This window comes from Buceros rhinoceros, unplaced genomic scaffold (assembly GCF_000710305.1).
Source record: "Buceros rhinoceros silvestris isolate BGI_N320 unplaced genomic scaffold, ASM71030v1 scaffold11726, whole genome shotgun sequence".
In the NCBI taxonomy this organism is placed as follows: domain Eukaryota; kingdom Metazoa; phylum Chordata; class Aves; order Bucerotiformes; family Bucerotidae; genus Buceros; species Buceros rhinoceros.
The window spans coordinates 24,179-36,701 of NW_010418121.1; the positions used below are offsets into that span (position 1 = coordinate 24,179).

The following is a 12,523-nucleotide window of genomic DNA, read 5'->3' on the forward strand; positions in this document are numbered from 1 at the left end:
ACAGATGCCGTATAGCTTATGCTGATTATCATAACCTGATCCCTCTGTTTTTTCTTTAATCTCGTCCTACAACAACAAGTGAACTTTCACGACTGCCACACGAGTGGCCGTTTTATTTTAACAAATCGATTCCTGGCCATGCTTAAGCACATCATCAATAACTCCGTTCAAATCAATGAAGCTGCGTGCTGCTGTGTGAAGCCAGGCAGAGGTGCATGCACTGATTCATAGCCTTTTAGGCACGGGATTTTCTGTAATGCTTTCTGAAGAGGTTGCAGAACTGCATACACAGCCTGTTAATTGCTTTATTTTCTTATTTTTCTTATTGCTAATATTATTATTCGTTGTTCTTCACTTGTGTTGTTTCAAGGAGGTTCTGGAAAGCCCATGTGTAAACCTCTTCAGAAGCATGAAGGAGAGGGATGTTTTTGTAATGGCCAGCTTACAATATAACGTAAAAATAAATTCAGCAAATAAGAGCAAGTCTCACTTAGGAAATACGTCAGGGAGGGCAGGACTGAACTAGGGGTTTAGTGTTGGGTGTTTCCCAAGGGAAGGATTGTGCAGCACACTCAGCAGCAATCACCTTAATTACCTTCTCAATCAGATGTTGTGCACACAAGAGTCATTCTGGCTCAGCACCTGTGGATCAATGTGACAAGGAAAAAAACCCCGCACCGCACCCACAGGAACAGCGTATTCCCTTCAGAACATTTCATCTGGCCGGTAGAACGACAGAATGACTCTCCCGTGACTTGAGGTCCATCTCGCACTCACGCAGGCTGGCAGAGCTCCCCCGGTGTGGTCCGTGCCGAGCTGAGGCTGGTGCTGAGCAGTCATTGCTCCCTTCCCAGCCCCTTTTCGCTGCACCACAGCCATACGGCTGCTCGGGCAAAACGGCTCACCCCCTGGTTTGGAATGCCTGTCGGGTCTTCGCAGCAGGAGAGAATTCTGACCTGCCAGGGGACCAGAGCACTGCTGGCTCATTGTGGTTCTGACTGGTAAGGAAGAATAGGGAGGGACAAACCCCATTCTCTGTGGATTCCTGTGTGCTGAGGCACAGTATTCTAGCGCAGCAGCTCTTTCAGATCACTAGAACACACGACATGGTGGCAAGGACGAGGCTACTGGAGGGTGCGGAGATCAGGCATGCCCTGCAAGAAGGAGTGCTGCTGAGAAATAAAATACCGCGCAAACTCTGCTGAGCAGAGCACCCTAAGGGTTTGTCTCACCTTTTTAGCTCTGCTTTATGCTTACAGAGAATACGTCAATTCTGTCAGTGCTTGTTTAGGAACGAGCATTTGCCCACGTGCTCAGGGAGGTGCAGGCAAGTTATAAACCGTAGTCTTCTGCAAGCAAATTAAAAATGTCATGCTCTGCAGCTTCTCAGTAAGCAGAGCTACGCAGCAAGCTTGTCTTCTCTTTCTCAAATGCCCACTCACTTTCAAGCTGTTGAAGAGTCCAATATTCAGGTTTTTGCTGTTGACCGAGAAAGCTAGAAATGAAAACTGAGATTCTCATGTGTTCGGGAGCAGGGGCTTTGGGAATCAGTCACCCCGCCGCTCACCCACGGCTCTCCTGGCCACATCTGGAGGGAGACAGGCACTTCTGAGTGTTCGGGGGCAGGGCCTTTGGGAATCAGTCACCCCGCCGCTCACCCACGGCTCTCCTGGCCACATCTGGAGGGAGACAGGCACTTCTGAGGGCAATTCAACCCTTCTAGACCAAGTTTATTGTCTCAGAAAGTATTTTCTAAAACTATTGCAAAACATATATTCTATCTCAGGGACTAGGAAGAAGCAAGGTGATCTACAACAAAATGCTGGCCATGTGATCTGACCACAGTTCAGCTTATGACATTATCCCTCAAGTCTTGCAGGGAAGCATCTTTCTTTCTTCTTTGAGTCATCTTCAGATGACTCAAACCCCGCCCTCTTGTTATTGCATTACCTATGCATATTCCCTGGACAAATACAAAGTTTCATTAGATGAACTAATTTTTCTGGAGAGTTTTTTAAAGAGCCAAATAACAGAAACCTAACTAAAAATGTCTCCCAGGCCATATTTGTGATGTTACACTCATCACGTTAAAATCTCCTGAATCAGTTTAATCTAAGGACTGTATCTGCTAACGTAATGGCTACATTTCATCCCCTGCAGATTTTGTCTTCGGAAATGGGAATACAGATACATAAAATCCTGAACTCCTGGAAGCCTGTTCATTTCTGACTGATGGCAGCTGTTGTGCCCAGCCACATCAGACTACCTGTACCTTTCTTTTGCAATATTTTCAAACCCAGAGGATTAACTGGAAGTTAATCTAAACTACCTGCATCCCCCTTCCGAGCACAGATCAGATGTTGTCTCCAAACAGGAGCTTGCCTTTGCATTTCAGCTATTGGGACTCATAGTTACAGGTTGCAGGAGTGGATGGTCACAAACATGCTGCAATTTTGTAGTGTTATAACGGGAGATCTTTCATTAAACAAGAAATCCAAGTTGAGATAGTGGATTTAGGAACTCACGTAGTCATAAAGAAAGAAGGTATTGACACATCTAGAATACATGTTTCTTTAAGGATCTCCCAGTTCCTGTTGTGTTTTTCTATACAGCTAGAGCCTGATCCACTTCTGTACTGCTAGGGCCTCTTGAGTCGGTTGAAAAACTCCCACAGATTTCACCGGGTTGAATATTCCACCTGAATTAGAAAAATTGCAACAATTTTTTGCGAAAAGGATTTGCTATGATACACATGAATCACAGCTACTGGAGACAGTTGGTGTGATTCAAAGCCCTGCACAAAACCTACAAAGCCAACGGCAATATGTCTACTTCCAAAGGCTCTCAGAACCTCTCCGTCTCCCCACTTGCACTGTCTTTAATAACACAATCTTTGAAGATCTTTCCTTCATCTTAACAAGAGGGCTCTGCAATTCTTTGATGCTTGCAAAGAAGGAAATTCACTTCGCAATGTGTCGCAAAGTGAAGTGGTATTTACCAAGCCAATAACCTGTCTGTTCCTGGCTGCAGATGCTGAGTTGTTTGGAACACATGTACCATGATCTTGGGTTGGTAAAAGACTTCAACATCAATCCTATCACGTTAAAGAGGTGGTTGGTAAGTATTTCAAGTCCCTGGTATTTGCAGTTCTTCAAATTCAAAAATCAATAAACACAACATTTAGTCATGGAATTAACTTGACTTAGTTGAGTCATCCCGCTGAAAGCAGCCAATACACACAAGTTCCTAAAATTCAAGTACTCCAGCAAATGTTTGAATTCTTGAGGTAACAGATGACACTATTTTAACTGGTTTACACTTGTTTCTTAAGCTTTTTACTTTCTATTACTGAAAGAAGTTTGTTTCTCATTAATGTGCTCTAAATGGAGACGAGTGTCTTCAGATATGTCCAAAACAAGCCAGTATGTGCAATAATCATTAGATGTCCTAAATCAGTAAAGACTTAGGAGTAAAAACGCAAGGCAGGAAGGAGAAGGAATTGTTGAGAAGTTAAATAACATTCTTTACCTTGGTCATACATAGTGAGGATGTTGCGGAGATGCAAGTCGTGATAAAGATGAGATCATGCCAAAACTAAGATGTCTAAAGAAGAAACACTGGAGTATTTAAAAATCAGTAAGATAACAGGTCTAAGGAAGTACATAAGAATGAATTTGCCTCAAAACTGAAAAATATATTTGCTTTCTCAGAAAAATCCATCGTGTTCCTAGAGGACTAAAGAACAGTAAATATTTTACCCATTGTTTTAAAAGCCTCTAGGGATACTCTGACGAATTATGGTTAGTAATCTCTACCTACTAATTGATTGAAAAAGTAATTAAAAACATCATGATGTGAAGTTCATTATACAGATGTTTCAAATGATGCCTGTAGTGAAGAATTACATCTCACTAATCTCTTCTAATTACCTGCGTAGTATGGCCAGAATAGAAGGAACTGTTGTACCTGACTGATATAGACTCCCAGAAAGTCCTGAGCAAATGCCACAAATTCAGAAGGTGGCTAGAAAATACAAAAGAAAACATTAGGTTCATCCTATCATGAAGTACAGCAAGAGCAAAAAGTACCAAGAGCTGGTCCTGGGCACCAGCGTACAGAGGACAGAGGCCGTGACAGCTTATTGTGCTGCTGCTGGCCAAAGCTAACAAGGCACTAAGCTGATCAGAGACTGGAATGAGGGATAAAACGGACGGATGCTAAAATGTCTCCACAGAAAGCATAAAGGTTACCTGGAATTTATACCTAGGGCTGGTTAAGCCTTCTTAGAAAAATGGTATGACTACCTCAAAGGAGGTATAAAAAATGACTGAGACCCAGGAAATCTCTTCCCAAAGGAGGCAGATGAAAAGCTTGGTATTGTTGACCTTAGAAAGCAGCTGAACAGAAGAGGTGGGCTGAAACCCAATACAATCAAGGCTAGCACAGAGTAGATGAAACAGAAAATTTCCTCCTCCTGTCTCACAGCCTGAAAACAGGGGAAACAAGGTGATATGTCAACACACATCAACATGCCACCCACACGCATTACTGCAGGCAGCCTCCTGTTAACTTTTATCTCCAAGTAATTTGTTACCGCTAGCATTTAATACGGCCTTGCTCTGAACAACAAGGGGAGTTTGTCACGTATTTTCTACAAAGGTAAGACAGGGTGGGATTTCCTTTCTTAAACACTAGCTTCACTGAAAGAAAGATGATTTTTAAAAGCCCCAAGGACTGTTCCAAACCATGATGCTTCCCCAGGCATGGTATGGGCATCAGTTTGAATTTAAGTTGGTGAGAAAAAGACACCTCATGCATATGCTTGCTTGCTTTCTCCCACATCCACTGGCAACAGAAATGTTCCAGAAAGGGGAGGAAAGGGTGACTAATACAACCCAGTCACTCCAGCCCTTCAGTGCTCTGAGTCAGGAGTTCCTTGGGATGCTCTGGACTCCACCACTCCACTGCTGGAGGACATCTGTGCAGTGTTGTACGGTGCCTTGGCACGACCATGGTGACCACGTGGAGGCTGTGAGATACTGCCCACCACCTGTGATCCAGGCTGGCAATCATATCGTGCCATTAGTTATTAATTTTTAAATAATGTAAGGTGTTTCTAACATCCTTGCTGCAGGTAATACGCAGTAATCTGGATAGCTTTTGCAATGAAGACGCCAGATGTTGAATCAGCATTGAAAACGCAGAGTTCTCTGGGCTTCATCCAGAGCTTTGAGGCTTCCTGGAAGACAGGTTCCAGGCTGAAGTGTTTTATCCCGATGGGGCTTGAGGACTCTTGAAGCAAATTCACTATTTAGCTGAAGAAAGGGACATGAATTCCATCCATATCTTTAATTCAGAACTCAGTAACTGAAGCATAAGGGCTCCCTGGGGTCCAGGCTACAGAGGATTCAGCAGAAGGGGTCAGGCAGTGCTGCTGATGCTTGGTTGTTTTGTGCAGAACAGGACACCAAAAGCTGTTCAGTGCATTGGAACAACGGCTATGCCGTGTGTGAAGGCAGCTGTGCCAGTTTCTCTCAGCTAGCCTGGCTGACAGCAGTGAGGATGCGTGGAAAGACCCCCTTTAGCTTACGTTTGTAATGAGGCCACATAGCCAGGATCCGTAGAAAGTTAAAACACACAAATATCACCCCTATGTGCATACAGGGCTAAATGTCTCCCATGCTGCCTCGTGTAGGAAATCCACAGAGGTGTGCTAGTGCATGTGCATTCACATCTTCACTTTGCCAAGGAACACATTCCAAAGCGCCACCTCTAAGCATTTGCAAATGAAAGAATAGCTACATTTCAGCCTTGACAACTTCAAAGCTGCTGTTTGCTTTCAGCTAGAGAGGGGATGGGGATGTGTTTTAAGTTCTTTACACACCCCAAACTCCCTGTTTAAACACCGGATGATTTGAAGTACAAATTCAAATACAAATTCAGGGTGAGAGCACCCTTGAGATTCCCGTCTCCAGACTGAGATGCACTTGCAGCTGTGCTGGGATGTGTCTGCACACCAGCTGCGTTAGCTGGTGTGAAAGAGAAGTGCTATGAGCTTTACCTGCTGACAGATTCTTGGAGGCATTAATCTCTCACCCTCCCCCAGGAAGGCAGAGAGTGTCAGAGTGCCTTATGCTGTCACTCTGTCCTGGCAAAAAATAATACTGGGCTCCATAGGGCTCCTGTAGAGATACACAGTGCCTCCAGGGTGGTTGGGAAGCATGTGTAATCATGTGTTGGTAAAGAAAGAGCTCTCCTGTGTCTGACTGCTTCACCCCCTCTCTCTGCAGCTGTGTATTCATGACAATTACAGGAACAACCCCTTTCATAATTTCCGGCACTGCTTCTGTGTGACCCAGATGATGTACAGCATGATCTCGCTCTGCAGCCTCCAGGTACGGCCCCAGCCTCAATAGCATCACCCCATTCCCATCACGGGGCACTTGCTCATCCACTGAGCACCACGACTCCTGTGCCGCTTTTCTTGGAAAACAGGCCACCAGTTTGCTAGCAAGTGATGAGCTTTGCGGTAGCTGCCCTTGTGCAGTCCCTGGGGAGAGGAGGAGAGGTGCTGCATTTCCATCTCTGCCAGCCTGCCCTGGCAGCCTGCAGGATGCTCAGCCTTCCATTCCCAGACCCCAAGCACCTACACGGCTTTCTGAGACTGCTGGGGAAGCTCTCTTCACCTCCTGGGTATCCCCAGTTTGCACGCCGAATCTCTTTTGGCACTCTGCTGGCAGGAAACATCTATGAATCAGACCCAAAAGCCTACTGAATTGCGGGCTGTGGATATGGTCTGCATCTCTGACACAAAACGTTCCCGCAGGAGGTTTTCTGCAAATACGTGTTTCCAGCCAGGTGTTCCGCTGCAAACAATGCCTTTCATTTACTGTACACGAGATTCACATCCGACCCGTGTTTTGTCTGAAACCATAGGCATCATTTATTTTCACTGACTGGATAAGCTGTGCTTATACACTCGTTTAGTTGTTGTACAAGTCAATTGTATTCAGTTTAAAAAACCCCTTTCTTCTCCATAGTTAAATATCCCATCTACCAGCCTAAATCTATTTTCTTGCCAATAAGAGTATGAAGAAAATCTTGCTTTAATGGAAGTTCATCCTATTCAGAAGCTGTGGGAACACAACACCTGATTTTTCTCATTCTTTTCGTAACTTTGATAATGCAGAATGCAATGGCAACGAAGCTGTCTTCCACCCCTCCCTTAACTAACCAGAATGCTCAAATGACTTGTACGGGACTGTACTAATATCTCAGTGCTTTTATACGATCTCTGCAGTAATAGCAAGTTTCAAGCAAATTGCCTCCTCTGAGCTGCTGTTATATAATGCGACAAAGGCAACTCTGAGTCATTTTTACTGGAAGGGAAGGCAGAATTCTCTTTCTTGACCAAAGAAAATTGATCTATGGAAAAATACTTCATTTTGTTCACATTTGCACAAAAAGTAAACGCGGGTGGTTTTAACTTCTTTTCATTTATGGGGATAGGGGAAGCAGAAATCGTAATAGTCCATTAATGTTTTGTATTTTACAGGATAAATTTTCCCAAATCGACATCTTGATTCTCATGACTGCAGCAGTATGCCATGACTTGGACCACCCGGGCTATAACAACACGTAAGTCTGTCTCTTGCTCTCTCTTCCCCTAAAATGTGTTGTTAAGGCAATACCAGCTGGCACTATTGGGAGACCAGGTTTTCCTCCTCACCGACTGAGCTAGCCACGACTTTTCCGAAGGCCACGGCAGAGTTTCATGCAGAAAACTCAGGACTGCGTTGGGGTTGCCAGCTGTCCTTGTGTCTGTAAGGAAAATACTTGTTCAGATTTCTGTTCCAGCACTTTGCACCTCTCCTGAGAAAACAGGGTAGAATGTTTTACAGCTGAGAGAGTGAAGGGCCCATTGACTGAAAAGAGGCAACTACACTAAAATACAAAGAGTGCTTTAACTTACACGTTACTTCATAATTATAAATCATGATAAATCATAATTATTATGCTAATTATCATATGAAGAAATTAGAATTGTGGACCCATGGAGACTTCTGTGTGCATGTATGTGTGTGCGAAAAAGAGAGAGACACTCTCATATACCCATTCATTAAATAAGGGCAGAACACAATTCTGATCGGTAGGATCAGTAAGAATCTCTCCGTTAACGTTAGATGGGGTTGAATGAAGTCCAGACAGTTCCTTCTGTGTTTGTTCTATGCCATTTGAAGCTACAGAGACTTGGTAAAATTTAAAAAAACAACCTGCAGGGGAATAGTGTCTGAGATGACAGTGAAGTAATATCCATCTTCTCTAAAAATCTGATTTAGTATTAACAAGCAAAAACCAAAATGCAGCTAATTGAATAAGTATTGGGGAAATGTAAATAAAAGCAAGCAGCATGGTTTAGAGCAGCTGGTGTGTGTCTGCAGGAGTTCTCACTGGTTTTGTTCACATCAGCTATCAGATAAACGCACGAACGGAGCTTGCGGTACGCTACAATGACATCTCCCCCCTGGAGAACCACCACTGTGCTGTGGCTTTCCAGATCATTTCCCAGCCAGAATACAACATTTTTTCCAACGTCGACCAGGACCAATTCAAACAGATAAGACAGGTATGAATGCCGTTCCCGTCTGTGTCGTACAAACCGTTCCTGAGGATGCAAGCACTCGCAGGCTTCCTTGCTCTACACTGCGAGTGATTCATTCTCCTTAGAGGGTAGGACTGAAAAATCCCCTCACACTGGAAGGATCCAAGAGGGATTCTTGGAAGACTGCCGCAGCAGCACTCCCTGGAGTGTCTTGCTGAGAAATAATGAGTACATCCTGACTACTAGAGCCTATGACATTTTAGGGGTAGATGTTTGTATCATGGAAGGAGCCAATCGGTTATGACTGGGAATGCATTAAGCTCTCATGGCAGAAGATGGTGCTTTAAGAGAACATTGTATGGATTTTAAGGGGGACTTCAAAGATGGGAAAAGATGTACAACAGCAGAGCACTTGTACTTGTTGGAAGAGGCTCTGGTGGACTGGAGTACAGCTGCCTCTGAGGCAGTGAGCAATGCTACCGTCCCCATTAGAGCACTAAGAGCCAATACTCGGTCCTAGTTTCCACACTACACCTTCTTCACACACCGAATGAAAAAGCACACCAATGTAAGGGTTTACATACCGGTCTGGTTGGAGCCACTGATTCTGCCAGTGAATGGGAAGCAGGCTTGGGCCCGGGATGGATAGATCTGTATGAAAATCTACAACTTCAAATTAACCCCGTGTTTTCCCATCATAAACTCTGCTTGGCAGAAGGATGCAGAGCTCTTAACGCATTGGCTGCATCTGGGTGTTTCAAAGCCCTCAATCCATGGCAGATGAGCACAGAGAACCTCCACATCTCCTTATCTCTTCCTAGGGCCACTAAGCGTCAGCAGCAAAATCTACAGTGCTTCCCAAGGAACCAAAAGTGGATCTTGGCAAACAGAGCCTGGCTTTTAACACCCTGTCAGACAGTTTGTTTGACCGCAGTTAGTCAATCAGGAAGGAAAACTCTCAATGCTTTTGGAATATCATAGATCAATCCAACCATGACCTTCATATACCACGAACTTTTTATAACCCTCTTCCAGTTTGCTTGGCAGTTTCAAGTCAGAAACTTCTCCTTCCGGCGTTAACAATGTAATGCATTTTTGTAAGGCTTTTTGTGTGTGAAAAAGACCCTACTTCACTCTTGAATAGTAGACTTTGTAAATAATATCAAGTTAACATGCGAACACGTTGTCTTTGCTAGGGGATAATTACGTTAATCCTGGCTACAGACATGGCAAGACATGCGGAAATACTGGATGCTTTCAAGGAAAAAATGGAAAATTTTGATTACTCAAATGAAGAACACATGACCTGTGTAAGGAGGTTTTGTCGATTATTTTTTTTTCTGTGCATGGTGCGAAAGCTTGTAGATTAATATGTTTGTTTAAAAACCAAGACTCAACATACATTATCAAAAACTAATTCTTCCTACATCCTCTACCCCACTAAAAAAATAATTAAAATGTGGAAATGCTTTTTGTAAAATAGATTATTCCAGCTTCAGAAATCCTGGAGTCCAAGAAAAAAACCCAAACATATTTACTCTGTCATATTTACTTTTATTATGCAGTACTGTAGGGCAAAAAGTATCCACAAGCGTACAAACTCCAATCTGCTCTACTTCCTAATCCAGTCACCTCTGACATTCAGGGAAGTCTCTCCCCATTGCCTCTGAGTGCTCCACAATCAACTTCACGGTCATTTGTGGCTGAACCTCTTCACCCAGCAGTTACGCACACGCCCCACCGTGACACATCCCAGTGTCGCAGATGGGGAAACTGAGGCAAAGAGCGGATCGTTTATTTACACAGGGTAGCCGAGAGTGGAAAACAATCCAGGTCATTTAAGACCTCTGATTTAATCCTAAACCTTCCCTTTCTGTTCAAAAAGGTTGCCTCCCGCTGAATTGCAAAGACAGAGGGTCTGGATGGGGGGAAAGGGCTGGCAATAAGACTGCAGTACTGAAGTGTTATCCTCTTTCAGCTGAAGATGGTACTGATAAAATGCTGTGATATCTCCAACGAAGTCCGCCCGATGGAAGTAGCAGAGCCCTGGGTTGATTGCTTACTAGAGGAATATTTTATGCAGGTAAGTATGAGGGAGAGCTGCAATTGCACAAGTTGTTGCTCTTCCTGAATCCCACCTCAGCTACAGGTGCTCTGCTGTCTGGCAGCTCAGCCTAGCTTTGGGATGGAAGGGCTTCTTTCACAGAAAAAGTGTGAGAAGGATGTCAGCAAGAAAAGCTGTTCAGGAAGCAAGTGACTGTAATTTGCGGATGAGAGACAACAGCAACCTAGAAATCCTAATGCTAGCAGACGGAAGCTTGTTCTCTGTAAAGTGGCTGCCCTGCAAGATTGTTTAACGTATAAACGATCCTAGAGCCAAAAGGGCATGAGCAGTAGTAAGAGAAAGTTGTCAAGTGAATGGTATAAAATACCACACAGGAAGTAGTTTAGGTAATTTTTACTGTATGTGAACAACTGCCTGAAGGGAAAAAACGACTTGTTGAGGTGTACAAAGTCAGACTTTTAGCTCCCCAGACCATTGCTCCTCACTGCATTCCCAGCTGGACAGCTTCTGATTGCTTAGCAAAGGATCCCTGGAAGAGCAGCCCTGGCTGCCTCCAGCACACTGGCTCCTGAGCAGCCTGCGTGTGCTGAGGCAGTGGGGTGGCGGCAGACACACAGCTGCAGGGCTCTGAGAAGAGATGCCAGAGCGCTCTTGCATGTTTTGTCTATGCCTTGATAGGGTGAATGCTGAGGAGGACTCCTCACGAGAGACAGAGACCTGGGGCAATGTGTCAGAAATGCTCCGCGCTCACTGCATCTGCAGCTTTTTACTCAAAGTTCCAGTATCCATGTGCCTTTCTGTTTTGGCCACCCAGCAAACCCACTGTGCACCAAAAAACCCAGAAACTGAGAGATAAAGTCTGCTACGGGACATCTGGTTTTGCGTGCACACTCTGTGACCTCCTTGCACATGAACCCACACAGGAACAGTGAGTTATGTGGTCAAGCAGGTGGCTTGGTAAACTCATTGCAGCCAGCGGAACTGTTCTCCATTGATCCCGCTAGCCAGAACTAGTTTTAATCTTTAGTGGAAAAGGATATGTAATTTCTGATTGAATATCTGAAAATAATAACGAGTGGTGAGGAAATCAAAGACCTATTCCTTCTCTCCAGAATGGCAAAAGCCATTACCGCCTTTCCGAATGCTCAGAGATGTTTTACCTCACAAGCCCCATGGATTTGTAAAGGGAACCAGGTGGCCTCGTTGTCCTGCGAGCCTGGAGGTGAATGCTTTTCGTGCCGGTACTGAGCAGATGGCTCTGAACAGAGCGCTGTTTGCTCTTAACAAAGCGGGTTACGCTGGCCCAAGGGAAGCATTTTGCTCTTCTGTGCTATCTGTGCTACTGAGATCTGTATCTGGAGGCTACTACTCCTTGGCTAGCTTGGTACATCACTATCCCCACAGGCTTCTAGCCAAGATTAATATTTGTTAACTCTGGATATGTTCCAGAGCGACCGAGAAAAATCCGAGGGTCTTCCAGTGGCACCGTTCATGGACCGCGATAAAGTAACCAAGCCAACAGCGCAGATCGGCTTCCTGAAGTTTGTTCTCATCCCCATGTTCGAAACAGTCACAAAGGTAAGACACCAAAGGCCAGGAGCAGAAGAGAAGGCTTGCAGAACGACGTGTTTTGCTCAAACAGATGTTTATTTAGTCAGGGAAATGGGGATATACAGGCCATACCCTGCCTTCCATCCGACGTCTAGCATGTCATCATCACAGCTTGGCTTCGTGGACGAAGACTTGGGAAGGGCTTTCCCCACGCTTCCTGCAAGCGTGCTGGTGGCTGAAAAGGCCAATGCGGGATAGGCAAGACCGGTTGCAAAGAGCACAGCGGAAGGTCTCCTTGGGTGGTA

General features: G+C 44.7%; 1 protein-coding gene across 1 annotated transcript in view; it reads left to right on the forward strand.

Annotated features, from left to right (window-relative positions):
- The window catches only part of PDE9A (phosphodiesterase 9A), a gene marked incomplete at both ends in the record, with an annotated part of 35,829 nt that overhangs the window by 22,929 nt on the left and 377 nt on the right, over positions 1-12,523 (forward strand). The window contains 7 exons of the mRNA XM_010138416.1: positions 3,031-3,117; positions 6,291-6,395; positions 7,556-7,638; positions 8,470-8,626; positions 9,799-9,912; positions 10,581-10,685; positions 12,117-12,245. Of these exons, the coding sequence (XP_010136718.1) occupies positions 3,031-3,117; positions 6,291-6,395; positions 7,556-7,638; positions 8,470-8,626; positions 9,799-9,912; positions 10,581-10,685; positions 12,117-12,245 (780 nt within the window). The remainder of the gene's footprint in view (positions 1-3,030; positions 3,118-6,290; positions 6,396-7,555; positions 7,639-8,469; positions 8,627-9,798; positions 9,913-10,580; positions 10,686-12,116; positions 12,246-12,523) is intronic.